Source organism: Gadus morhua, chromosome 10, assembly GCF_902167405.1.
Source record: "Gadus morhua chromosome 10, gadMor3.0, whole genome shotgun sequence".
NCBI lineage: Eukaryota > Metazoa > Chordata > Actinopteri > Gadiformes > Gadidae > Gadus > Gadus morhua.
The window spans coordinates 23,305,297-23,333,204 of NC_044057.1; the positions used below are offsets into that span (position 1 = coordinate 23,305,297).

Sequence of the window (27,908 nt, forward strand, 5' to 3'; positions counted from 1 at the left end):
ACACTAGTTTTTGAGCAGTGTTTCATGGATGTCACCATCATAGGTATCAAGAAATATAAATCTGTTCTAATTACATGGATGTGCAACTTCTATAGGTAAGATGGGGGTCAAAAATAATCAATCTAATTTTCTCTCTATTTAACCACCTTCCTGGATGAGTTTTTTCTATAGGGTCAAATGAACGGGTTTAATGTTGGCTTTGGTCACAAAATATTCTCGGCCCACACCCGTAGGCAGAATTAAAGAGAGGACAGAAATTACAGCCACAACATTTTTTTACCTGCTGATAACACAGGAGGGATAATAATCTGTAGTTATCCGTAGTAGACACAATGTATTTTCTACCCCACACGGCTGCTACTGAACCGCTGTAAAAACACAGATAATTCCCGACCAAGCTGACTTTCCTCAAGAGTGCCGTAATATGCTGTGTTTTTTTTTCTTTGAAAGTAAAAGTAAACTGTCAAATTGACCCTAACCTTCTTTTTCGAAGTCCAATCAAAATTGTTTTCTTTCAGCTGGTGAAATGTCTAATTTTGATGTGCCATGCGTGCAGTAGAGTTGTGTGAATGAAGCGCTCTGTCACCACAATTAGGGTGAGAATACAGATGGGGCAGATTGTGTGATAGGAGTAATGGATAAAAAAACTAAGGGGGCACAATCTTATAACTAAGCACCCTTTTGCCCCGTGTGGCCGTCTAGGCCCCAGTATAGGATGAGACGCCTTTACACCTGTATGATTGTAGGTTTGACCTTCACTCTAGAAGAAGTGCTCCTTACGGCTGTGAATCCTCTCAGATGTTTGTTAGTAATGCACAGTTCCCTGTTGTAGGACGAGAAAACTGATTCCTTGAACTACGCAGCGTTGGAGTTCTCTGGCAGGAAAACCAGAGGAAGGAAGAAGAACAACGAGAAGACTCAAGAGAGTCTGTATTCTGCTGTGAGAGAAACCTGCCACTGAAAACCATCGACCTAGTCGTAATATAGTTTGAATTCCTCAATATTGTAACGTGGATGTGCAGTATATTTCCAAAGGTGATAAAAGTAGAAGTTTAAAATACGATGAGAGAAGCTAAGGTAAATACTAAGATTAGGACAATGCTCGAGTAGCACTGAACCATAACGAGAGAGATGATAGGAAGCAACACTTAAAGCGCTATTTTTCATTAGCTTGTATTAACCAGCCCAACGCCGGTGGGCTAAGCCCCTGATGCTCATGAAACCTAAAAACTAGGCATGCGCTAAAATGCGCTAATCGGACGGCAATTTTTTTCATAATGCTTAACCTAAATAAACACAAATACGCCAGTTATTATAGCTTTAAATAGCTACCTGACTGCTGTGCTGTTTATCCCCAAACATCTACAGTTCCATTCAGGTTATGTCAGAGTAAAATAAATACAAGTGAGACAGACCTTACACACATATACATATATATTCTGGTTATGCTTTTAAACTGTTTATTCTCTTGCCAGAAGGACTATCTAGAAGGACTAGGCTACTTTATTTTGAGAAGTCCCTGGAATCCCGTTGTTTCTTTCTACATAACTAACTAGCATTAGTGACCATAATAATTGTATCACTTCTAGACTGAATTTAATTAATGCATTCCATAGATAGTATATATATATTTTTTCCTTACCCAAAAATTATATTCAGGGCTAATTAAATAATTTCTGGGGCTTAAGCCCCGAATAAAACAGCCTTGTGACGCCACTGGTATTAACTGCCACTTAACACTGGTCATTATAAAAGGCTTGAGTTCATGAAGCTGCACAGAGCACATTCATATCTCTCCACCTGATTGTAGCTGGGGTTCATTTTGTTCTTGCCATAATGTGTGCGCTTTGCTGCCAACGTTTTTTGTGTCGCATCATTTTCATAAGTTATTTGCTATTCTAAAATGTTGTTAATAAAGGAATTTAATGAATTGATGCACACAATCTTCTATTGTATACCTGATGTGCTGCAGCGATGAATCTATCCACTGGTGTGTGTGCATTTCTGTGGAGTTGATGCAGGAATTGGACACCAGTTGGAACAAATCCAGGTACAAAAACCGTGACTCCCTCATCTGTTTATCATGTCTGTATAATCACTAAAATCTGATTTCAACCGAAAATGTATTAACTATGAACTATTAATTAATACTTGTGATCGGAAAAAAGGGCCTACCGTTTGTAGAACATAGGCTAATATGGACTGTTTTAGTCATCTACACTTTGAGCTGGAAATTAGAGGCAAAGTTCAAATCACACTTTGAAATGAATATATTACATGTGAACAACCTTGAAACAGTTTCTGTTCTTCTGAGTCAAAGGAACACAGGAGGCACTACTTGCATAGTGCGGGTTTAGGTATTGTGACGCCCGTCCGTTCCGTGTCCTGCGGCCCACTCTCTCTCTGATCGGCTCTGGCTAGACGCGTTTTGAGGGCTGGTTGCAGCGGATCGCAATGCCTTTTTGCGTTATGCATTACACGTGTCATGCCGACGTGCATGACTCTTAACGTTACCTTTTCTTTTGAGACTTGTCAATAAATAGAGATTACTGCAACTGACGGTACCCGACGGTGTGTGTCTCTCTATGTTCAACGCGTATGTTCAACAATCAAATATCTCAAACTATTACATATAAAAACTGCTGAAATTGGGCAGTTGGCGATCCATTGACCTCCATTATTTTCCAACTGATTGTATGGCAGCTTCCATACCACATATTAAAGTTTAGCAAATAAACGGTAGAAAATGCACCAAAAAAAAAAAAACTCGGTCGGAGTATGTGCGTGGAGGGCGAAACAAATAACTCTCCCTTAAGCCCAGTTCAGAGAAAAGGTTGGGGATGAAAAATGGTTTGAGACCGTTGCAGACAAAGTGTGAGCTGGTTAGTTGCCGAGTGTCTTAAGCCGTGGCATGGCGTCAGAGATTTAGTAACTAGCCCGAGCAACTACTTATTTTTAAAGGGGCGATTTACAACGATGTCACAAGTGGACATTTCCCTCCGTTTATTATTTTTTTCTCAGCATTTGCCAAACAGCGGAGCATTAACGTTAATTTGGATGTGCTTTTGCATCACCAGATTCCAAATTTGATCTGAACTGGGTTTAAGCTTTACCTCTGGGGAATCAGGTCATCTCCAGTCTACCAGTTGCTACGGAGAAAAAGAGAAATAGACTGGACCCCCTCTGTCTTTAAAGGTCCAATTTGATTTAAGATGGGATCTGGTATTTGAATAATTACATTTTTCTCTTGTTTATGTGGGAGACAAAGCAGCTTCAAGAAATGGAAGCCTCTAAAAACCTATCTATCTGATCTAATGAAATGCAACAAGCATCTATGAACCCAAGTCATAATCCTTGTATTTCCAAGCGTACTTGGCCGATAAAGCCTGATTCTGAAAAAGCTAATAAAAGATACCTACATACTTATTTCCTTCTTGTTATTTTTTTTTTCACTGTGGTGGAAACCGAGAGCATCGCCCCAAGCTGGGGCTGAGCTGAGGGGCGAGGACTGTGGCTATATGCGTCTGTTTAACACGCACAACCAGCGCTCTGAAACATCCATCGACCTGCCTCAAGGTCAACAGGACGTGCTGCTGCGGTTATTCAGTAACCAAGCATGAAATGCACGCATTTCCTATCACTGACCGAACCTGAAAGGGGATTTTTCTGTGAAGAGTGATTTTTTTTATGGGTACTGGGTGAACTAAATTATATGGCCACATGTTATGTACAAAATACAATAACTGTACACAATTTATTTAAAAAAATTGTTTTATGAAGTAAGACACTGTTTGTAAAAACAACATCACATTGATCCAATATTGTCCCCATTGTTGACGCCTTTGTTGTGTTTCGTCCTGTTTGGCCAGGTACCTGCCAGAGGTGACGGGAGGACGAGACAGCTGATCGGTGAGCTGTCCCCCCATTCACCACCCCCAGATCACCCAACCTCAGCAGGAGCCCAGGCGTTCCCTCTCCTGCCTACCTCTGAGACCCCCCCCCCCCCCCCCCCCCCCCCCCGTCACCTCTCTCCATCCTGAGGGAGAGAGGGACGTCAACAGACTCTTCAAGAGGCAGAAACCCTGCAAGGCAGCTGGACCGGACTCTGTCTCCCCCTCCACCCTCAAGCACTGTGCAGATCAGCTGTCTCCAGTATTTACAGACATTTTTAACACCTCGCTGGAGACATGCCATGTACACAACTGTTTTAAATCCTCCACCATCATCCCCATCCCGAAAAAAACAAGACCCATAGAACTCAAAGACTACAGACCAGTCGCCTTGACCTCTGTGGTCATGAAATCCTTTGAGCGACTTGTCCTGTCCATCACGGACCCTCTCCTGGACCCCATGCAGTCCGCCTACAGAGCCAACAGGTCTGTGGACGATGCTGTAAACATGGCCTCCACTTCATCCTCCAGCACCTGGATTCAGCAGAAACCTACGCCAGGATCCTGTTTGTGGATTACAGCTCTGCCTTCAACACCATCATCCCCACTTTGCTACAGGACAAGCTCTCCCAGCTGCACGTGCCCGACTCCACCTGCCGGCGGATCACTGACTTCCTGTCTGACAGGAAGCAGCATGTGAAGCTGGGGAAGCACGTCTCCAACAGCCTGACCATCAGCACCGGATCCCCTCAGGGCTGTGTTCTTTCTCCCCTGCTCTTCTCCCTGTACACCAACAGCTGCACCTCCAGTCACCAGTCCGTCAAGCTCCTGAAGTTTGCTGAAAAGCTGATCGGCTGCAACCTGCCACATATACAAATTCCTAGTATATGTGTAAACGTTTTTGGCAATAAACCTTTTCTGATTTCTGATTCTGAGGCTGGCCGCCAACAAACTGAGACCAGCGCAGGCTGGACAGGACACTGACTTCATGGACAGTAAGGACTTTCACAGATGAGCTTCCTAATGATTTCGGTTTAAATGGCAAAGCTGACAAACTGAAATCATTCATCTTGTTTTATTTAAACCACCATTTGTTGATAGGATTACACACTTCATGATTACTTGCTGTCTGTTGCTGTCCACAATATTGCAGGTGAGGAAGGCAGTGGATCCGTGGGAGGAGAGATGGGAGGTACAATGATGATTGGCCAGGCTATTGGCCTAACTCCCCGCCTTACAACCAACCCTCGCAACTCCTCCTCAAACCCTGCAAACATCTCTCGTGTGCGAAGCGGCTCAATGTGGATTGGAATGAGAATAGTGGCTCACGTTCTCCACACCCCCTCTGTAGTCTTTGATGTTCTCTGTCTCCCCCTTGTGGAGATAACCGGTTATTGCATATTTGAGCACATAGGTCAAGGGTCTCATGGGAGGCCAATTGCCATTTGGTCACACCAGCCAATGCATGAAACTAGCTTCATTTTGTAGGGGAAAGCAACCCTAACCCTAACCAGCGACACTCAGTGACAGTCAGTGAAAAAAAATTATTAAATTATGCCAAATAGATATTTTAGTAACAATTAACAAATATTAACAAAGGGTTTGGTAATGACTAGTTTGCTATTTATTATGGGACCTTATTATAAAGTGTTACTGAATAGGTGTATATATATATGCATTCATGTCAAACAAAAATCTAGCAACAACGTGCTAGATTTCTGCAAAAATACAATAGACCACAGACTAAATTACGTACACAGTGATATCCATCCGCAGTTGGGGATCTCTAACCTGTCCTGAGATTATATCAAGTCACACCAGTATGATTATTGATGGGTGTGTTGAGCTTTTCTGTAATGGTGAACAACTTTGGTAAAATGTTAGAAATAAATCTGTTTTTATAACACCTGATTTATGAAGGATTTTTTTAATCCAATTCTGAAGGCTCCCGCTAAACGTTAGTAGGATGTCATTATTATCGTATGCCATGACTTTACATTACATTAGAACCAGTCTGAAAATCAAAATGGCACAGTGACCCGAGATGCTTCTGACAATCAGACTTGAACTGTGTTTGTGGCCTCTACATTGTATAAGGTCTATAGTCTTTCAGATCAGTGTCTTTCAACTGGTGGGTTGCGACCCAAAAGTGGGTCGCAGACTTTATCTGAATGGGTCGCGGAATGTGTGGCGCAATTTAATGACCATGGTAAAATGTGGGTCCCAAGGCCCGACCAGTTGAGAACCACTGCTTCAGATTCCACTCTGTAGCCTGCCGCCATTCTCTCTTGACATTCCATTATGGTGAATGATTAGCACAACTTTTTGTATTAAAATGAGCTTTGGAGCTTCATTCAAGAAAATATGAGGAAAAGTTGTTGGCCAGTGTCTTCATATTTGTTCTGAGAAGGTGGCTCATGTTGTTTTTTATATAAATGAGCTTGGATGCTCTTCAATGGGTAAACACCATGAAGTGTAATTCCTCCTGAAGCAGCGGTTCTTTAAAATGAGGTTTGTCAGTAGCACTTGCTGCACGTCAAGCGCGAGTTGCTATTTGTTCGTATTGTGCGGGGGACTGAAGTGGTGACGTTTATTCTCAAAATTGAAAGCCACGGTAAAAAACGTTATGGCAGTGCCGGGAAATTGAAAGACAAAAAGATAACGTGTCTAGCCGATGCATTTAAATCTCAGAAATTAACTCACTTGTTCTCTAGTTAGTACATCTGCGCCAGCTGACGTTAGTAGTAGTAATGTCTGCAAAAGCACTAGGTGGCGCCAGAGCTGTGTCTTATGACTGAATGAACTCAAAACCCAATCATTTTAATAGGCCATTTATTAAAAAAAAAAAAAAAAATCTCATTTTGAGGAACTTAATGGAATTTGAATTGTAATAAATTTGATTTTACTGATTTTTAGGTAATATTCTCCTTCTGTGAGGATGTATGCATTCTGCTGTACAGGCACAAGCAGTGGGCTTAACTCACCACTGCTCTTCATGCACCCTCCTTCGGGATATTCAGAGTTACCCGCTACAAACCTATTTTAATTGATTTCTTTGGTCTCGAGGGAGAGGCACCTCAGACCCTAATTTCCTCTCTCTGTTCTGTGAATGATATCCAATCAATTATAGGCAATAAAATGTGTTCATGGAAAGTCAGCAACGTTTAAATAGCATGAACACCTCCTCTTCCCTGCAGAGTGGGCCATTTAATCATGCATGAGTGAAATGTATATGAATGAAATATATACCAATAAACGTGATATTTGTAGATACTGTGGAGACAGAAAGCAAGTGCAAAACCAGGTTAAGAATGCACATGCGCGCGCACACAGACACACACACACACACACACACACTAGACATCCATCTTTACTAGACTTGCTTCTCATAACCAACCAATCACCTCTATTGACCTATGGAAAGTTTTGCTTTGTGGCTAGAGTCTGATGTGCACAGTCTATTTTTAAACCAAACTTTCCACTCAGGTTTCAAGAGCGTTAGAGGTGGTAATGACGTGCAGACAACATACTTCCCATGTACGCAAAAGTTTCTACATGCAGCAAAGCAAGATATATTTACACATTTGCATACAATTTTGTTCTATCACTTCATATTCTGCCAATTTATATTTTATTGTTTCTGTTATTCTTAGCCAAATTCTGGAACTATAAGCTGTTAACTGTAGTTGTAAATCTTGAGATGCTTTTCTTGGCCCATGTACATCCACCAAGAAACTGAACATATATTTAGTACTGGAAAATTGTGTTTTGAGATAAATTGTCCCGAGAAAATGCACCAGCTTCATCATGAAAAAGTCACTAAAGACCATCGGTGTGGATGAGGACTATGCTCTAAAGGACTTTGCCATCACCAAGCTGAGCCATCACAGAACAGTTGCTGAAACAACTGCTCTTTTTAAGATGCACCCTCCCTGCTGTCAAGCAGACTTGAAAGCACAGCTACCCTCAGCTCATGTCCCAGGTGGAACCACTCAGAGGTTACCACCAGCCATGCCTTGAACTCCACAGGGCCCTCCTCCAGTGTGCTGTAACAACATGAAACAGTATTTCCCCCTGCTGTTGTTGGAGACGTCACGTCAAGTAGAGTACCTGCCTCAAGAAGAGAAGAGACTGAACAAACCCCTCCTCAGCATGGGACGCAATCTAAAGCTCAAGGACTTCAAACATACACAAAACAGTCTTCTATACATCTCTAAGTTGCTACAGATCAGTTTGGCTCCCTGATTGTTTGTTCATGAAGCTTGTATCTTCAAAACCACAGACGTATACATGTTTTTAAAGGGGGTGGGGCAAGTAGTGCCTTTTGATTCTACAGCCTTGTCATTACCACCACTTGTTACAAAGTGAGATCACTGAAGTACAAATATAATCTTGGCCAATTCACATCCAGATTCAGAGAACCAATGCCTCTTTCATATAGCCTACCTAATGATTTAATAGTCTTTATTCTAAAACACTATGACAATGTACACTAGATGCTAAAATTACCGATTTCAGTGATCTTGGTCTCTAAATCAGATTGTGCAACTTATGCATGCATCACACTGTTATTTTAAAAGACAACTTTCCTTATTCATCCTAGTGGTAGTAATAGTAGTAGTAGTAGTAGTAGAAGTACTATTATATATATAAGCAAATGCAAATATGTTTCAACACGTTTCTCTGTTGTGCAAGTCAAATATCAGGTTCAGAGGATATATACGTCCATTTCATGGTTGGTTTCTGCAGAACCTTAGCAACACATCCTGTTGATACCTACAAGCAGGTTAGGGTTAAGAGTTTTGGCGGTGCGTCGAAGAAAAAGGCATGACCAGCCACAGCCCTCGCCTCTCAGCTCAATCGCTGCTAAGGGCTTCGCTCTGTTTTGTTTCCAACACAAAGGAAAGGAAGTCACACTAGATGCTTTGGGCTTGTTGCATTTACTGCAAATCTACACTGGCGGTTATAAAACATGCAGCCTGAAACAAACAGATGCATCATCAACAAGGTGGGCTCAAGAGGGGGTCTGGTGATATAGCCTTAGACATGTAGAACACAAGGATATGGTTTACTACGTCTTAGTAAGGATTTATTTAGAAACTTTTCGTACTCACATTGTTCTGAAATCTTTAAAACATCAATGAAGATTCTTAACAAGGCTGTCATACAATTAATTCATACTCTTAATTGGCCAGAATCTGATTAGATTCAACCAGAGGAGATAAAGCTGTGGCCTACCAGTATTTAAAAGCATCCACGGTTAATAGTTGCTAATGATAATTAATTGATGTAATTGCAGATTTTCTGCAGTCTTTTAATCAATTTTAATGCATATTTAACCCCTCTGGTAAAGCTTTATCTTACACCTGTCGACGTGTGCGATTCTTATTATTTATATTCATGTGTATTGTTACTACTACTCTCTTTTTGAAGCCAATGAGATTTGGGCGTTAGCTTTTACATGAACAACGTGCCCAAAAATGTGCACTACATCAACTGTAGAGATTATAGATCTTATAGTATATAGATGTTATCATTGTGCAGTTCTACATCTACAACCATTGCAGTATAATTTCAAAGACTTCAGACAATACCACAACTACTAACACAACTAGTCCTACTACCTCACTACGACTGCACTTACTAATGTGATGTGGTCAGGACGTCATCTGAACATACATGTGCTCTATAGGGCGGGTCACAAACTGTTTCTTTGTACGTTGAAAACAATCAAGATCTCCAAAGAATGATGTCTTAATTTATGAGTGAAAGATGGCAGTAGCATTGGCGATCGAGAATTGAATTGTTTGTTTGGACACAGTAACTCGATGATACGCATTCAACACCTTCATTGATCATGTTAGCCTGGCCTCGGGAGAACATCCAGATATAACTGGCCCCGGGCCACCAATAATTATTAACTGGGCAGTTACCGCAGACTTATGTTGTTGAAAAAACTCCATCAGGGTGGTTTAACCCCGTCACATACACCACTGTTAAAACAAACTAAGCTGTAGCCTCCCAATTTAAGCACACAAAGTAATGTTCTCCTGGTGGGGTGGGGGTCCAAGTGTGTTGGCTGCTGTATTACTCAACCCAACTACCATCACTGTTATTATAACCATACAGTGCTTCTTAATATGGATTCATGATGGTGTGAGATGTAACATTTGGCGGTATGTGAACATATTTGAAAAGGGAAGATTGGCCTTAAATAGTAGTGTTATTTAGATAATACAAGTAGATAGAAGTAGAAAAATAAAATGTATCACAAATATCAGAAAACTAAATTAAATATATTGTTCATATAAGCACATTTCTAAAGCTCAGGGAAGTTTGACGTTTTTCAATATAGATGGAATACATACAAAAAAATATCAACTACAAATATGAACTACAAAAACCATTGTATCATTGGCTTACTTCAGTTTGCATCTTTAAGTTCCCAGCCAATCACCGTGGATCTATGATTCTGTAAACGTTGGTCTTTACAGTCAAAATCTTTCACTTCAGAGAGAAGGGGTGCTAGTTTAGCACCATACCATGTCAATGTTTGCATTATGTTTTGCTATTACAATTCTGAGCACAGCATGTATGTACTTATTCTATTCACATTAAAATTGCTCTCTTTTTCATTAAAAGAAAAATATTTTAGTGTTTGTTAAATAAATATTATTCAATCTTTTTTGTTTGTTTCTCTTTGCTTTTTAGAGCTTATTCAGACACAAGAGGTTCCTCGATTGGTATTTTTTTAACAGCAAACCTCAGAGATACTGTCACTCTGCATTGTGGTGTTTACGAGGAATCTATATTTATTTTAAATTGGTTTAAGCAATCTCTTGGAATTATTCCCCAAGTGGTTGCTAACAGAATTGATGAAAAAAAGAATTACCCATCCTTTAATTCAAGAATCACAGTGTGGGAACTGACTAGAATCTGATAATCAGGGATATAAAAAACAAGGATGAAGCAAATTTTTTCTATAACCAAGTAAATCAATATATCAGAATATTTGGAAAATCTGCAAATTTTTGGCCGTCAAAGGTAACATATTCGTTTCAACATTTTGCTTGTCTTGGTCATAAGCAAAAATATATTTTAAGCAATTTGATTATGCAGCAGTTGATTATTTGATGATAAATCTTGTTTTTAATCGTGCAGATGTCAATGACCAGAGGTCTCCCAGACTGTGGTCCAGCAGCCTGTGTCTGCATCAGCTCAGCTGGGAGACCCTGTGGCTCTCCAGTGCTCTATTACCTCCCAGAGGACGGACCACAGTAACCAGTGCCAAGGGGAACCCAGTGTGTACTGGTTCAGATCAGGACCTTCTCACCCTGCAGTCGTTTACATGAATGGAAACAGGAGTGGTGAATGTCAGAATAGTTCTGGGCCTCCGTCTGCTCCACAGAGCTGTGTCAACACTCTCCCCAAGAACAATGTAGACTCCTCTGATGCTGGGACCTACTACTGTAACTTTATTTAACCAAAAGGTAACAGGGTTTGAATTATAGCAGAAAATTCAAACAGTATTACAAAAGGGTTAGGGTTAGGTCCTCATCATACATTTCTTCTCATCATACATTTAGGGAAACGAATGAAACTTGCTTTCGATGTTTGTAATATGTGATAAAAACAATGTGAATGCCATGTTTTTAGTGTTCAGTTTGGATTGAAATTAAATGTGATCTCCACTTAGTTTCCTGTGTTGTGCAGCAGCCTCGCTGCTCTCAGTGTCTTTAAGTTCCAGCCAATCACTGATGATCTAGGATATCAAAACGCCTGTGTTATAAGGGCAAATCTTTCAATTGAGTCAGTACAGCACTAGTAGAGCACCGAAACGCAACAATGTCGGCAAGAGTTTTTGCTATTACAATTCTTATGGGGTTATGTAAGTAAAATTCCTCTAAAAATGTTACGTCCAAATTATTTGACTTTGTTATTTCTGCAGTATACTGTGTTTTTTGTTAAAAATACAAAATTGAAACCAATTGGAAAGAATAATTTAGACCAGCGATTCATTTGAGCTTTTTCTTCAATGGGATGAATTGTTTATGTCTATTTTTTCAGCGATGATTGACACCAAAGAGGGTCCTCATATCGTCTCTTTGAAAACAGCAATACTTGGAGAAGATGTTACTTTACATTGTGGAGTTAGAAAGGAAAGTATTCACTGGTACAAGCTATCGATTGGATATGTTCCCCAAAAGGTCGCTACAATAATGGGTGATGATTTTAGGGGGATCCCTCCTTTCGATTCACGTTTCACTGCAGCAGAACCAGACATGGATCTGAACATTAGATCTGTGAGTAAAGAAGACGAAGCAAACTATTTCTGCCAAGAGTATTATTCAGAGAATTGGAAAAGTGGATTTTTTTTGTCTGTCAAAGGTAAGATATCCAGTTCTACTTGTTTTCTATATTATCATCTGAAAGTTGCCCAATTATATATTTTTTTCTCAGTTTTGAAGATGATTATATTATTTCACTGTTCAGATCCCAATGCCCAGAGGTTTGTCTCCCAGACTGTGGTCCGACAACCTGTGTCAGCATCAGCTCAGCTGGGAGACCCTGTGGCTCTCCAGTGCTCTATTACCTCCCAGAGGACGGACCACAGTAACCCGTGCCAAGGGGAACCCAGTGTGTACTGGTTCAGATCAGGACCATCTCACCCTGCTGCCATTTACATGAATGGAAACAGGAGTGGTGAATGTCAGAATAGTTCTGGTCCATCTGCTCCACAGAGCTGTGTCTACACTCTCCCCAAGAACAATGTAGACTCCTCTGATGCTGGGACTTACTACTGTGCCCTGGCAGCATGTGGGGAAGTTGTGTTTGGAAATGGAACCAAGCTGGACATAACAGGTCATTAGGTCAATATATATTACTTCCTACTTCCAGTTTATTTTGGAAGGTACTTAATTAAGACAATAATATGAATTGAAGTTTATCACATGTGAATTTACTCCATATATTATATTTTGCATTACTTAATGTGAATGCAATGGTACAGAATATGATTGGTTCTACAGATTCATGATGACCCATTGTTGTCTGTTTCTAGATCCCAACTGTCATCTAGTGATCTTGGTGCATCGGATTCTGTTGGCTTGCTTTCTGTTTGTGATTATAATCCTCATTCTCATCATACATTACAGGTTAGTGAGCATTGTAACACTACAGCACATTCTATGCAAGATCTCATAGCATGAGCTTTTCCACAACATGCTTCCCAATCTTGTTGAAAGAAAGGTTTTAGTGTGCGATATCTTCTATTCATACTAATAGTTATTAATACATTTGGAACAAAAACATTTAAAAATAGCCGTACTTTACTTTTAATATTATCTGAATGTTAGCCTAAATGGTGGTTATATTACTATGAAATGTACTATCAGGTCAACTGTGTTTCGTGTGACGTTTTCAAATGCTGTTATAGGACGGGGAAACCAATTCCTTGAACTATGCAGAGCTAGAGTTCTCTGGCAGAAAAAAACCAAAGGAGGGAAGAAGAACAGAGAAAGGACTCAGGAGAGCCTGTATTCTGCTGTGAGAGAAACCTGCCCCTGAAGTCTATCAAACAGGTCCAAATCTAGTTTGATTTCCTCAATATTGTGACCTGGATGTGAATTACGTTTCTAAAGCTGTACAAAGTATAAGCTTAAAATTAGATTAGATAAATTAGGGTAAATAGTATGAATATGAGAGGAGCTTTTTTTCATAGGCATGCCTTATTAACTGCCACTTAACACTGGGGGTTTTAAATGCTCGGGTTTGTAAGGCTTCACTGACAAGTGTGGTATATTTGTGTGGCTGTGACGATGTTCATGATGTTTCATTCATTATTAGTTATTTGCTACTCTCATAATGTTGTTAATAAAGGAATTGAATAAATTAATAAATATGTTTATATTGTACATTCAAATTCAAAGTTTTATTGGTCACATGTTTGCAAAAATAACATTTTACATGCAGTGAAATTAAAAAGGGGTCACCACTGTGTCATTCATTGTGCAAATTACTGGAAGCTGAATGAATAATAGATAATAGAAATTTAAAAACAGACATCCCTTAATGAGGTGTTAAAAATATATATATATAAAAGTGCATAGAACGTGCATGGATGCAGAAAGTGCAAGAGTGGCAGTTACAGTCCCCCGGAGTTAAGCAGTCTAACTGCCTGCAGAAAGAAGCTCCTCCTCAGTCTCTCAGTCCGAGCTTTAAGGCAGCGTGGGCGTCTGCCTGACTGCAGCAGGCTGAAGAGACCAGCATCTGGGGGAGAGGCGTCTTGCCTGGTTTTCCTGGCTCTTGCCCTCACCCTCTTGCTGTATGTATATTCCAGGGTGGGGAGGGGTAACCTAATGGGTCGCTCTGCTGAGCGCACCACCTCAACGTCTGCTGTTTACGCCATACATTCTAGACAGGATGCGTGAAAAATAAAAAATAAAAAATAAAAATTTGGGTTCAGACGGTGCAGTATTTCAGACGGGTTTGAAGTCTTTGAGGAGAGCTGTACTCTAAGTAGTTTTGGAAACACTGTTCAGGATATTACAAGTCTTCTATATGTTGTTGTTGGTTCTGGGTCCATTAAAAATAACAAATTGCCTAGTGCAGGGGATCATAACCCTTTTGTTTGAAGGTGTGACAAAACCGGGGAGGTAATTTTGGCCCTGACCTGGACCCACTAAATATTTTGTGCAGTAAAATGCCTTCTCATAAAAAAGTCAAAAAGCTAGATAATTCACAGGTAAAGAAGACCTTTCATGATAAGTTTTGATAATTGTGCCCCACAACCAGACATAACAAGACAGGCAAACTGAAATTTAGATTTTGTAATACAAGTAAATTACTAAGATTTATTAAGAATATAAGAAACTTAGATAAATATATTCCCCATATGTTCAAGGAAACAAATGCTTGCTTTCAACATCACATGAATGAAAAAAGGTCAAAAGGTTTGTTTTCAGTTTTTAGATTCGATTTGAATTCAACATACACCTCAGAGAAAATCTAAGTGGATGATTCGCTTGCTAACTGGACACTTGAGTGTCAAGTTCAATCAGCTGATCTATAAATGTTGATTTGAACATGTATCCCTCTAAAGTCTGCATCTTCAGTGAGTCCAGCACTAATTCAGCATCAAAAGATGACTATCACAATTCTGAGTACAGTATGTAAGCATAGGCCTACTGTAGTAGAATCGTTTTTAAATTATTTGAACTAAATATATTAAACTATACCATAAATCAATAGGTACTTCATGGTTTTTAATTTTTCTTTGTTTTAGTACTAATTCAGGGGCCAAGATGATCCTTAATCACTCTATTTGAAAAGATGCTGTTACTCTATATTATGCAGCTTTGAATGTTAATTGTAAGAATTTATACTGGTGTAAGCAATCCGTTGGATATATTCCCCAAGCATCCTCTAGTGCAATATATGGATCTATAAATATATAACCGCCGATTAAATCAGGTGTCAAACTTAGTTAGAGAAGGAACTGACTTTAACTCAACCATGAAAAATGTAAATAAAGAGCATGAAGCAAACTATTTCTGTCATGAAGGAGTTGATGAAGACAAGAATTGGAACAACTTCACATTTCAGCTGCTATTTACATGAATGGAAACAGGAGGGGTGAATGTCAGAATAGTTCTGGGCCTCCGTCTGCTCCACAGAGCTGTGTCTACTCTCTCCCCAAGAACAATGTAGACTGCTCTCATAGATATACGTATATACTGACTAGATATCACATTCGGCTTCTTAGCATGCGTCAACAATGCCGCCATCTTGCTGCGGGGTAACCACCCTGCTGAATGAATGAACATCGATGGGACAGAAGTCCTTTCCCAGTCAAAATCACTCTTTTGAGGCAATCTTCAAGCGGGTTGGTCTCTGTCATAGGTCAGAGGTGTAATGAAAGTAAAAAATGTATGATTTATTTTTAATACATTTTTACTAGCATTACCACAAACACAAGTTTGACCTGACCCGCTTGAAGATAACCTTAAAATAAGGGGATTTAGAGTGATTTTGACCGGGAAAGGACCTATGTCCTATCGACGTTCATTCATTCAGTTGGTTGGTCACCCCGTGGCAAGATGGCAGCAGCATTGAAACATACGTTCCACTGAACAGCGCAGCTCAGGCGATACCTAGTCAGTATCTATGGACTCCTTTGATGCTTGGACTTACTACTGTGCCCTGGCATCATGTGGGGAGATGTATTACCTTGAGGACGGAATAAGAGAGAATAATGAACAGCAGACAAAGGGGATAAATAAAACAACATATACAATATATAAACTGTATTTTACAGACTGTATGGACATAGTGGGAGATATGTAATGATCTCTGGTTCAGTTACTAGCTGCTTTCAGACCACAGTGCTGACACAGCCTGCACAGGATGAGACCTCTGATGCTTTGCCAGTAAAACCACAGCATTGAGGCCACAACATTAGATCACGAGACTAGACACTATGAAGGCAGCATCATCCGTGTCTCAGAAGCCAATTTTATTTATCAGTTAAGTTGATTAACTCTTCTTTTGTACATCGTGCACACGCACAAATACTTACAAAATTACCATCATGCACACACACCAAAATATTTAAGTGTGGAAGCCGATGAGAATTGCTCTTACTTGGATCACATTGGCAAAATCTAGACTGCATTACTGTTATTATTGGTACTACTAAAACTGTCAGTTATTTAACCAAAAGGTAACAGGGGTTGAATTATGGCGGAAGATTCAATCGGTATCACAGAATTTCTAAAAAATATATGAAAAAACAAAAATGTGGCAGACAGAATTTCTCCTCATAATACATTTAGGGAAACAAATGAAATAAATGCTGGCTTTCGATGTTTGTAATTTGTGATAAAAACAATGCGAATGCCATGTTTTCAGTGTTCAGTTTGGACTGAAATTAAATGTGATCTCCACTTAGTTTTTTGTGTCGCGCAGTAGCCTTGCTGCTCTCAGTGTCCTTAAGTTCCAGCCAATCACTGATGATCTAGGATATGTAACGCCTGTGTTTTAAGGACAAATCTTTCACTTGAGTTAGTACAGCACTAGTAGAGCACCGAAACGCAACGATGTTGGCAAGAGTTTTTGCTTTTACAATTCTTATTGGGTCATGTAAGTAAAATTCCTCTAAAAATCTTACGTCCAAATTGTTTGACTTTGTCATTTCTGCAGTATGCTGTGTTTTTTGTTAAAAATACAAAAATGACCTGCAATTCATTTTTGTCTTAAATTGGATCAATTGTTTGTCTAATTTTTCAGCGATGATTGACACCATCGAGGTTCCTCGTATCGTCTCTTTGAAAACAGCAATACTTGGAGATAAGGTTACTTTACGTTGTAGTGCTAAAAAGGAAAATATAAATATTTTATGGTACAAGCAATCGATTGGATATGTTCCCCAAAAGGTTGCTTTAATAGTGGAAGAATATAGTGAGTTTAGCCCCCCTTTCGATTCAATTTTCACTGCAGCAAAACCAGACATGGATCTGAACATTAGATCTGTGAGTAAAGAAGATGAAGCAAACTATTTCTGCCAAGATCATTATTCAAAGAATTGGAGTGGGTTATTTTTGTCTGTCAAAGGTAAGATATCCTTTTCTACTTGTTTTCTATATTATCATCTGAAAGTAGCCCAAATATATATTTTTTCTCAGTTTTGATGATGATTATATTATTTCAATGTTCAGATCCCAATGACCAGAGGTTTGTCTCCCAGACTGTGGTCCAACAGCCTGTGTCTGCATCAGCTCAGCTGGGAGACCCTGTGGCTCTCCAGTGCTCTATTACCTCCCAGAGGACGGACCACAGTAACCAGTGCCAAGGGGAACCCAGTGTGTACTGGTTCAGATCTGGATCATCTCAGCCTGCTGCCATTTACATGAATGGGAACAGGAGTGGTGAATGTCAGCATAGTTCTGGGCCTCCGTCTGCTCCACAGAGTTGTGTCTACACTCTCCCCAAGAACAATGTAGACTACTCTGATGCTGGGACTTACTACTGTGCCCTGGCAGCATGTGGGGAAGCTATGTTTGGAAATGGAACCCAGCTTAAAATAACAAGTAAATATATTTTACTTCCTACTTAAAAAGATAACAGGCACATCATGAATAACCTGTTTGGTTTGAGATTTTAATTTCAACATATATGCAAGAGTCATGAGTCATGACCTAATCCGAATGTAAGGTTACAGAAAACATGAATTCAACAGATTCATGATGACACCTTGTTGATTCCAGGACCCAACCTGGTTCCAGCAACCGTGGTTCTTGGAATACTGTTGGCTTGCTGTCTGGTTGTGATTATAATCCTCCTTCTCACCAGAAATAAAAAGCAAGTTTGTGAGCATTGCAAAGGTCTGTACCTTCTCAAGAATTGATTTTGTGGAACATTGGATTTCATAGAAAGGTTTTAGTTTAGGAATCACAGTAGTTATAGTTTGGCACACATCTTGATTTCTGTTTTCATCAGTAACTTTTATAATAGGGTTTCATCAATTCTGCATAAACTACTTAATCTTAAAAGTGAGTGTTATTCTTCCGTTCTTGTTCTCAGGAACACTGGATGCTTCCTACTCTGTCCCACACGACTCAGTGATTCAGGAACCACAGGTACAGCTGTTTCAACATGTTGCATTCAGTTGATATTAACTTTGATGGATTTACATAGTACTATAAATCAAGAGATCCAAATTAAATGTATAGTTCCTTTATTCTATACGTTTGTCAACTAGCAGAATTGTTGTGTTAAGTGCCGCGGAGATCAAATCGACATTACAACCAGCTAGGACTTGCGGTTCATGTTGGATGGTACTTATTCCATAGTAATCCACGTTAAAAGAAACAATATTTGACATTTTGTCCATATTGGTTTCTACTTTTAAGACAAAATGGTTTGACCGAAAAACCACCCAATGAAAAACAATGTGTTTAAATGTTTGGCTCCAAGTTCATTTTTATTGAGAAACACTAGTTTTTGAGCAGTGTTTCATGGATGTCACCTCATGGGAATCAAGAAATATAAATCTGTTCCAATTACATGGATGTGCAACTTCTATAGGTATGATGGGGGTCAAAAATAATCAATCTAATTTTCTCTCTATCTAACCACCTTCCTGGATGAGTTTTTTCTATCGGGTCAAATGAACGGGTTTAGTGTTGGCTTTGGTCACAAAAAATTCTCGGCCCACACCCGTTGGCAGAGATAACGAGAGGAAAGCAATGACAAAGGGGCCGGAACTATTTTTTACTTGCTGATAAAACAGGAGGGATAATAATCTGTAGTTATCTGTAGTAGACACAATGTATTTTCAACCCCCCCACGGCTGCTACTGCACCGCTGTAAAAACACGGATAATTCCCGACCAAGCTGACTTTCCTTCTTTGAAAGTAAAAGTAAACTGTCAAATTGACCGTTTACTTCTTTTTCGAAGTCCAATCACAATTGTTCTCTTTCAGCTGGTGAAATGTCTACATTTGATGTGCCATGTGTGCAGTAGTGTTGTGAGACTACAGATGGGGCAGATTTTGTGATAGGAGTAATGGATAAAAAAAAAGAGGGCACAATATCATAACTAAGCACCCTTTTGCCCCGTGTGGCTGTCTAGGCCCCAGTATAGGATTAGACGGCTTTACACCCGTATGATTGTAGGTTTGACCTTCACTCTAGAAGAAGTGGTCCTTATGGCTGTGAATCCTCTCAGATGTTTGTTAGTAATGGACAGTTCTCTGTTGTAGGACGGGAAAACTGATTCCTTGAACTACGCAGCGTTGGAGTTGTCTGGCAGGAAAACCAGAGGAAGGAAGAAGAACAGTGAAAGGACTCAGGAGAGTCTGTATTCTGCTGTGAGAGAAACCTGCCACTGAAATGCATCAACCTAGTTTGAATTCCTCAATATTGTAACGTGGATGTGCAGTATATTTCCAAAAGTGTTAAAAGTAGAAGTTTAAAATACGATGAGAGAAGCTAAGATAAATAGTACGATTAGGACAATGCTCGAGTAGCACTGAACTATAACGAGAGAGATGATAGGAAGCAACACTTAAAGCGCTATTTTTCATTAGCTTGTATTAACTTCTATAGGTATGATGGGGGTCAAAATTATCTAATTTTCTCTCTATCTAAACACCTTCCTGGATGAATTTCTTCTATCGGGTCAAACGAAAGGGTTTAGTGTTGGCTTTGGTCGTAAAACATTCTCGGCCCACACCCGTTGGCAGAAATAACGAGAGGACAGAAATTACAAAGGGGCCACAACATTTTTTTACTTGCTGATAACACAGGAGGGACAATAATCTGTAGTTAGCGGTAGTAGACACAATGTATTTTCTACCCCCCCCACGGCTGCTAAATAATTTCCCTCTGGGATTATTAAAGTATTTATCTATCTATCTACAGCACCGCTATAAAAACACGGATAATTCCCGACCAAGCTGACTTTCCTTCTTTGAAAGTAAAAGTAAACGGTCAAATTTACCCTAACCTTCTTTTTCGCAGTCCAATCACAATTGTTTTCTTTCAGCTGGTGAAATATCTAACTTTGATGTGCCATGTGTGCAGTAGAGTTGTGTGAATGAAGCGCCCCGTCACCACAATTAGGGTGAGACCACAGATGGGGCAGATTGTGTGATAGGAGTAATGGATAAAAAACTAAGGGGGCACAATCTTATAACTAAGCACCCTTTTGCCCCGTGTGGCTGTCTAGGCCCCAGTATAGCATTAGACGGCTTTACACCCGTATGATTGTAGGTTTGACCTTCACTCTAGAAGAAGTGGTCCTTATGGCTGTGAATCCTCTCAGATGTTTGTTAGTAATGCACAGTTCTCTGTTGTAGGACGGGAAAACTGATTCCTTGAACTACGCAGCGTTGGAGTTCTCTGGCAGGAAAACCAGAGGAAGGAAGAAGAACAGTGAAAGGACTCAGGAGAGTGTGTATTCTGCTGTGAGAGAAACCTGCCACTGAAATACATCGACCTAGTTTGAATTCCTCAATATTGTAACGTGGATGTGCAGTATTTTTCCAAAAGTGTTAAAAGTAGAAGTTTAAAATACGATGGGAGAAGCTAAGGTAAATAGTAAGATTAGGACAATGCTCGAGTAGCACTGAACTATAACGAGAGAGATGATAGGAAGCAACACTTAAAGAGTTATTTTCCATTAGCTTGTATTAACCAGCCAAACGCCGGTGGGCTGAGCCCCGGATGTTCATGAAACCTAAAAACTAAGCATGCGCTAAAATGCGCTAAGCGTGCGGCAAATTAGTTCATAATGCTTAACCTAAATATACAAAATACGCCAGTCATTATAGCTTTAAATAGCTACCTGACTGCTGTGCTGCTTATCCCCAAACATCTAAAGTTCCATTCAAGTTATTTCAGAGTAAAATAAATACAATTGAGACAGACCTTACACATATACATATATAGTCTGGTTATGCTTTTAAACTGTTTATTCTCTTGCCAGAAGGACTATCTAGAACAGGGGTCTCAAACTCAACTTACCTGGGGGCCGCCAGAGGTAGAATTTGGGTCAGGCTGGGCCGCATCAACTATGCCACAGAAAATAGGAGCACAACTGACCCAATCTAAGATAATGATCGGGCTATCATTAGATCACGTTGGCTATGTAATCGCTGACAACAGGGGACATTTCATGGTGGATGGTGGTAATCGGGACATTTTAGCGTCCTTTGGCTTTTGTCGGGACTCGGCAAAACCGGGATATCTGGTCACCCTATCACCAGTGATAAAAAAGCGTGGCAAGCCACTTAGCAAAAGTGTGCCTTTGACAACAATGTGCGGGCCGCACTAACACTAAACTTTGATGTCAAGTAGGGGGCCACAAAATATCATCCTGCGGGCCTCAATTGGCCCCCGGGCCGCGAGTTTGAGAGCCCTGATCTAGAAGGACTAGGCTACTTTATTTTGAGATGTCCCTGGAATCCCCATGTTTCTTTCTAAATAACTAACTAGCATTAGTGACCATAATAATTGTATCACTTCTAGACTGAAATTAATTAATGCATTCCATAGTTACCAGTAAATATACCAATATATATTTTTTTTTTTTTTTTTTTTTCTTTACCCAAAAGATTATATTCGGGGCTAATTAAATAATATACGGGGCTTTAGCCCCTAATAAAACAGCCTAGTGACGCCACTGGTATTAACTGCCACTTAACACTGGTCATTATAAAAGGCTTGCGTTCATGAAGCTGCACAGAGCACATTCATATCTTTCCACCTGATTGTAGCTGGGGTTATTTAAGTTAATTGCTATTCTAAAATGTTGTTAATAAAGGAATTGAATGAATTGATGACTACAATCTTCTATTGTATGCCTGATGTGCTGCAGCGATGAATCTATCCACTGGTGTGTGTGCATTTCTGGGGAGTTGATGCAGGAATTGGACACCAGTTGGAACAAATCCAGGTACAAAAACAGTGACTCCCTCATCTGCGTTTATCATGTCTGTATAATCACAAAAATCTGATTTCATCAACCGAAAATGTATTAACTATGAACTATTTATTAATACTTTTGATATAAAGGGTAGCCTACTGCATGTAGGCCAACCGTTTGTAGAACATAGGCTAATACGGAATGTTTTAGTCATCTACACTTTGAGCTGGAAATTAGAGGCAAAGTTAAACAAATCACACTTTGAAGTGAATATATTACATGTGATCAACCTTGAAACAGTTTCTGTTCTTCTGAGTCAAGGGAACATAGGAGGCACTTGCATAGTGCGGGTTTAGGTATTGTGACGCCCCGTCTGTTCTGTGTCCTGTGACCTCTCTCTCTCTGATCGGCTCTGGCAAGACGCGTTTTGAGGGCTGGTTGCAGCGGATGCCTTTTTGCGTCATGCATTACAGGTGTCATGCCGAGGTGTCATGCCGACGTGCATGACTCTTAACGTTACCTTTTCTTTTGAGACTTGTCAGTAAATAGAGATTACTGCAACTAACGTTACCCAACGGTGTGTGTCTCTCTATGTTCAACGCGCATGTTCAACAATCAAATATCTCAGACTATTACAAATAAAAACTGCTGAAATTGGGCAGATGGCGATCCATTGACTTCCATTATTTTCCAACTGATTGTTTGGCAGCTTCCATACCACATATTAAAAAGTTTAGCAAATAAACATTGTAGAAAATGTTAAATAAATAAAAAAATAAAAAAGGAAGTGTTTCAGTCTGAGTAAGTGCGTGGAGGGCGAAACAAATAACTGACTCCCTTAAGCCCAGTTCAGAGCAAAGGTTGGGGATGAAAAATGGTTTGAGACCTTTGCAGACAAAGTGTGTCTTAAGCCGTTGCACGGCGTCAGAGATTTAATAACTAGCCCGAGCAACGATACTTCTTTTTAAAGGGGCGATTTACAACGATGTCACAAGTGGACATTTCCCTCCGTTTATTAATTGTTTCTCATCATTTGCCAAACAGCGGAGCATTAACGTTAATTTGGATTAACATCAACGCCTATTGTTTGATCTGAACTGGGTTTAAGCTTTACCTCCTCTGGGGAATCAGGTCATCTCCAGTCTACCAGTTGCTACTGAGAAAAAGAGAAATAGACTGGACCCCCTCTGTCTTTAAAGGTCCAGTTTGATTTAAGATGGGATCTGGTATTTGAATAATTTAATTTTTCTCTTTTTTATGTGGGTGACAAAGCAGCTTCAAGAAATGGAAGCCTCTAAAAACCTATCTATCTGATCTAATGAAATGCAACAAGCATCTATGAACCCAAGTCATAATCCTTGTATTGCCAAGCGTACTTGGCCGATAAAGCCTGATTCTGAAAAAGCTAATAAAAGATACATACCTACATGCTTATTTCCTTCTTGTTATTTTTTTTTCCACTGTGGTGGAAACCGAGAGCATCGCCCCAAGCGGGGGCTGAGCTGAGGGGCGAGGACTGTGGCTATATGTGTCTGTTTAACACACACAACCAGCTCTCTGAAACATCCATCTGCCTCAAGGTCAACAGGACGTGCTGCTGCGGTTATTCAGTAACCAAGCATGAAATGCACGCATTTCCTATCACTGACCGAACCTGAAAGGGGATTTTTCTGTGAAGAGTGATTTTTTTTATGGGTACTGGGTGAACTAAATTATATGGCCACATGTTATGTACAAAATACAATAACTGTTCACAATTTATATAAAAAAATTGTTTTATGAAGTAAGACACTTTGTAAAAACAACATCACATTGATCCAACATTGTCACCATTGTTGACGCCTTTGTTGTGTTTCGTCCTGTTTGGCCAGGTACCTGCCAGAGGTGACGGGAGGACGAGACAGCTGATCGGTGAGCTGTCCCCCCATTCACCACCCCCAGATCACCACACCCTCCTCCCCCACCTCAGCAGGAGCCCAGGCGTTCCCTCTCCTGCCTACCTCTGAGACCCCCTCCCCCCCCCCCCCCCCCCCCCCCCCCCGTCACCTCTCTCCATCCTGGAGAGGGACGTCAACAGACTCTTCAAGAGCCAGAAACCCTGCAAGGCAGCTGGACCGGACTCTGTCTCCCCCCTCCACCCTCAAGCACTGTGCAGATCAGCTGTCTCCAGTATTTACAGACATTTTTAACACCTCGCTGGAGACATGCCATGTACCAGGCTGTTTTAAATCCTCCACCATCATCCCCATCCCCAAAAAAACAAGGCCCATAGAACTCAAAGACTACAGACCAGTCGCCTTGACCTCTGTGGTCATGAAATCCTTTGAGCGCCTTGTCCTGTCCATCACGGACCCTCTCCTGGACCCCATGCAGTCCGCCTACAGAGCCAACAGGTCTGTGGACGATGCTGTAAACATGGCCCTCCACTTCATCCTCCAGCACCTGGACTCAGCAGGGACCTACGCCAGGATCCTGTTTGTGGATTACAGCTCTGCCTTCAACACCATCATCCCCACTTTGCTACAGGACAAGCTCTCCCAGCTGCACGTGCCCGACTCCACCTGCCGGTGGATAACTGACTTCTGATTCAGAGGCTGGCCGCCAACAAACTGAGACCAGCGCAGGCTGGACAGGACACTGACTTCATGGACAGTAAGGACTTTCACAGATGAGCTTCCTAATGATTCCGGTTTAAATGGCAAAGCTGACAAACTGAAATCATTCATCTTGTTTTATTTAAACCACCATTTGTTGATAGGATTACACATTACATGATTACTTGCTCTCTGTTGCTGTCCACAATATTGCAGGTGAGGAAGGCAGTGGATCCGTGGGAGGAGACAGAGGAGGGAGGTACAATGATGATTGGCCAGGCTATTGGCCTAACTCCCCGCCTTACAACCAACCCTCGCAACTCCTCCTCCAACCCTGCCAACATCTCTCGTGTGCGAAGCGGCTCAATATGGATTGGAATGAGAATAGTGGCTCACGTTCTCCACACTCCATCTATAGTCTTTGATGGTCTCTGTCTCCCCCTTGTGGAGATAACCGGTTATTGCATATTTGAGCACATTGGTCAAGGGTCTCATGGGATGCCGATTGCCACACCAGCCAATGCATGAAACTAGCTTAATTTTGTAGGGGAAAGCAATAATTGTACCTCACTATAATTACTATTTACCTGGTTATGCAGTACCCATATGGTTGCGCGATTTAAGCCATGAAAGGAAACTGTCGATTTCGATTCACGTCTTTTCTTTCTGATCGGTTTCATGCTCAAAGTGTTCTTAGAACATCCAGAAAAAGCTGTGTGTGTATGGGTTCTGAAGAGAAATCTATGCTCGTACATTATTGGCTTTGTATAGACTTAACAACAATTAAATAGAAAGTTAACATAGATATTGTTCCTCAATTATTCGATGCAGAATGAAACGAGACCACAAGACAATACATGAAGCTGTTGGAGTTAGATGTTTTCGTAATCGGACAAATAAAGGCAAAAAACAGCACAATGAGAATGTATAGATAATGGCAAGGACACTTTCTGTTAAACAGCAACTTAAGAAACCTTTATTTGTGAGGGGGAGGCAAAGGTTTTGTTTTCAGTTTATGTTGAGCATAAGTATTGAGCTTTTCTGTAATGGTGAACAACTTTGGTAAAATGTTAGAAATAAATCTGTTTTTATAACACCTGACTTATGAAGGATTTTTTTTTATCTAATTCTGAAGGCTCCCGCTAAAAGTTATGAGGATGTCATTATTATCGTATGCCATGACTTTACATTACATGAGAACCAGTCTGAAAATCAAAATGGCACAGTAACCCGAGATGCTTGTGACAATCAGACTTTAACTGTGTTTGTGGCCTCTACATTGTATAAGGTCTATAGTCTTTCAGATCAGTGTCTTTCAACTGGTGGGTTGCTACCCAAAAGTGGGTCGCGGACTTGATCTGAATGGGTCGCGGAATGTGTGGCGCAATTTAATGCCCATGGTCAAATGTGGGTCCCGAGGCCAGACCAGTTGAGAACCACTGCTTCAGATTCCACTCTGTAGCCTGCCGCCATTCTCTCTTGACATTCCATTCTGGTGAATGATTAGCGCAACCTTTTGTATTAAAATGAGCTTTGGAGCTTCATTCAAGAAAATCTGAGGAAATGTTGTTGGCCAGTGTCTTCATATTTGTTCTGAGAAGGTGGCTCATGTTGTTTTTTATATAAATGAGCTTGGATGCTCTTCAATGGGTAAACATCACGAAATGTAATTCCTCCTGAAGCAGCAGTTCTTTAAAATGAGGTTTGTCAGTAGCACTTGCTGCAAGTCAAGAGCGAGTTGCTATTTGTTCGTATTGTGCGGGGGACTGAAGTGGTGTCGTTTATTCGCAAAATTGAAAGCCACGGTAAAAAACGTTATGGCAGTGCCGGGAAATTGAAAGACAAAAAGATAACGTGTCTAGCCGATGCATTTAAATTTCAGAAATTAACTCACTTGTTCTCTAGTCTGTAGCACATCTGCGCCAGCTGACGTTAGTAGTAGTAGTAATGTCCCTGCAAAAGCACTAGGTGGCGCCAGAGTTGTGTCTTATGACTGAATGAACTCAAAACCAAATTATTTTAATAGGCCATTTATTAAAAAAAAGAAAATAAATCTCATTTTGATTAACTAAATGGAACTTGAATTGTAATAAATTCGATTTCACTGATTTTTAGGTAATATTCTCCTTCTGTGAGGATGTATGCATCCTGCTGTCCAGGCACAAGCATTGGGCTTAACTCACAACTGCTCTCCATACGCCCTCCTTCGAGATATTCAGAGTTCCCTGCTACAAACCTATCTTCATTTATTTCTTTTTTCTCGAGGGAGAGGCAACTCAGACCTAATTTCCTCTCTTTGTTCTGTGAATTATATCCACTCAATTATAGGAAATAAAATGTGTTCATTGAAAGTCAGCCATGTTTAAATAGCATGAACACCTCCTCTTCCCTGCAAAGTGTGCCATTTAATCATGCATGAGTGAAATGTATATGAATGAAATATATACCAATAAACGTGATATTTGTAGATACTGTGGAGACACAAAGCAAGTGCAAAACCAGGTTAAGAATGCACATGCACGCGCACACAGACAGACACAGACACACACACACACAACATCCATCTTTACTAGACTTGCTTCTCATAACCAACCAATCCCCTATATTGACTTATGGAAAGTGTGGCTAGAGTGTGAAGTGCTCAGTCTATTTTTAAACCAAACTTTCCACTCAGGTTTCAAGAGCGTGAGAAATGGTAATGACGTGCAGACAACATACATCACAGGTACGTAAAAGTTTCTACATGCAGCAAAGCATGATATATTTGCACATTCACATTTAATTTTGTTCTATCACTTCATATTCTGCCTATTTATATTTTATTGTTTCTGTTATTCTTAGCCAAATTCTGGAGCTATAAGCTGCTAACCGTAGTTGTATATTTTGAGATGCTTTTCTTGGCCCATGTACTTCCACCAAGAAACTGAACTTATTTAATACTGGAAAATTGTGTTTTGAGATAAATTGTCCCGAGAAAATGCACCAGCTTCATGAAAA

The 27,908-nt window shown here is 40.3% G+C and overlaps 1 protein-coding gene and 1 long non-coding RNA gene across 12 annotated transcripts in view; one reads left to right on the forward strand and one right to left on the reverse strand.

Annotated features, from left to right (window-relative positions):
- The window catches only part of LOC115552683 (uncharacterized), a 28,313-nt gene extending 13,978 nt beyond the window's left edge, over positions 1 to 14,335 (reverse strand). Inside the window, exon 1 of the long non-coding RNA XR_003978356.1 lies at positions 13,507 to 14,335. This is a non-coding gene — a long non-coding RNA (uncharacterized LOC115552683). The remainder of the gene's footprint in view (positions 1 to 13,506) is intronic.
- The window catches only part of LOC115552672 (uncharacterized), a 76,326-nt gene extending 55,006 nt beyond the window's left edge, over positions 1 to 21,320 (forward strand). For 7 of the 11 annotated variants that reach the window (XM_030368963.1, XM_030368964.1, XM_030368953.1 and 4 more), the window contains exons 3-7: positions 17,606 to 17,977; positions 18,155 to 18,271; positions 18,471 to 18,526; positions 19,652 to 19,759; positions 20,750 to 21,320. In XM_030368963.1, coding sequence (XP_030224823.1) covers positions 17,606 to 17,977; positions 18,155 to 18,271; positions 18,471 to 18,526; positions 19,652 to 19,759; positions 20,750 to 20,878 — 782 coding nt within the window. In that variant the 3' untranslated portion in view covers positions 20,879 to 21,320. Of the gene's footprint in view, positions 1 to 832; positions 1,931 to 11,706; positions 11,779 to 11,957; positions 12,279 to 16,879; positions 17,031 to 17,177; positions 17,502 to 17,605; positions 17,978 to 18,154; positions 18,272 to 18,470; positions 18,527 to 19,651; positions 19,760 to 20,749 lie in introns of those variants that run through there. The other 4 variants (XM_030368959.1, XM_030368955.1, XM_030368960.1 and 1 more) reach the window with 4 other exon arrangements.
- The last annotated feature ends 6,588 nt before the right edge of the window (positions 21,321 to 27,908 follow it).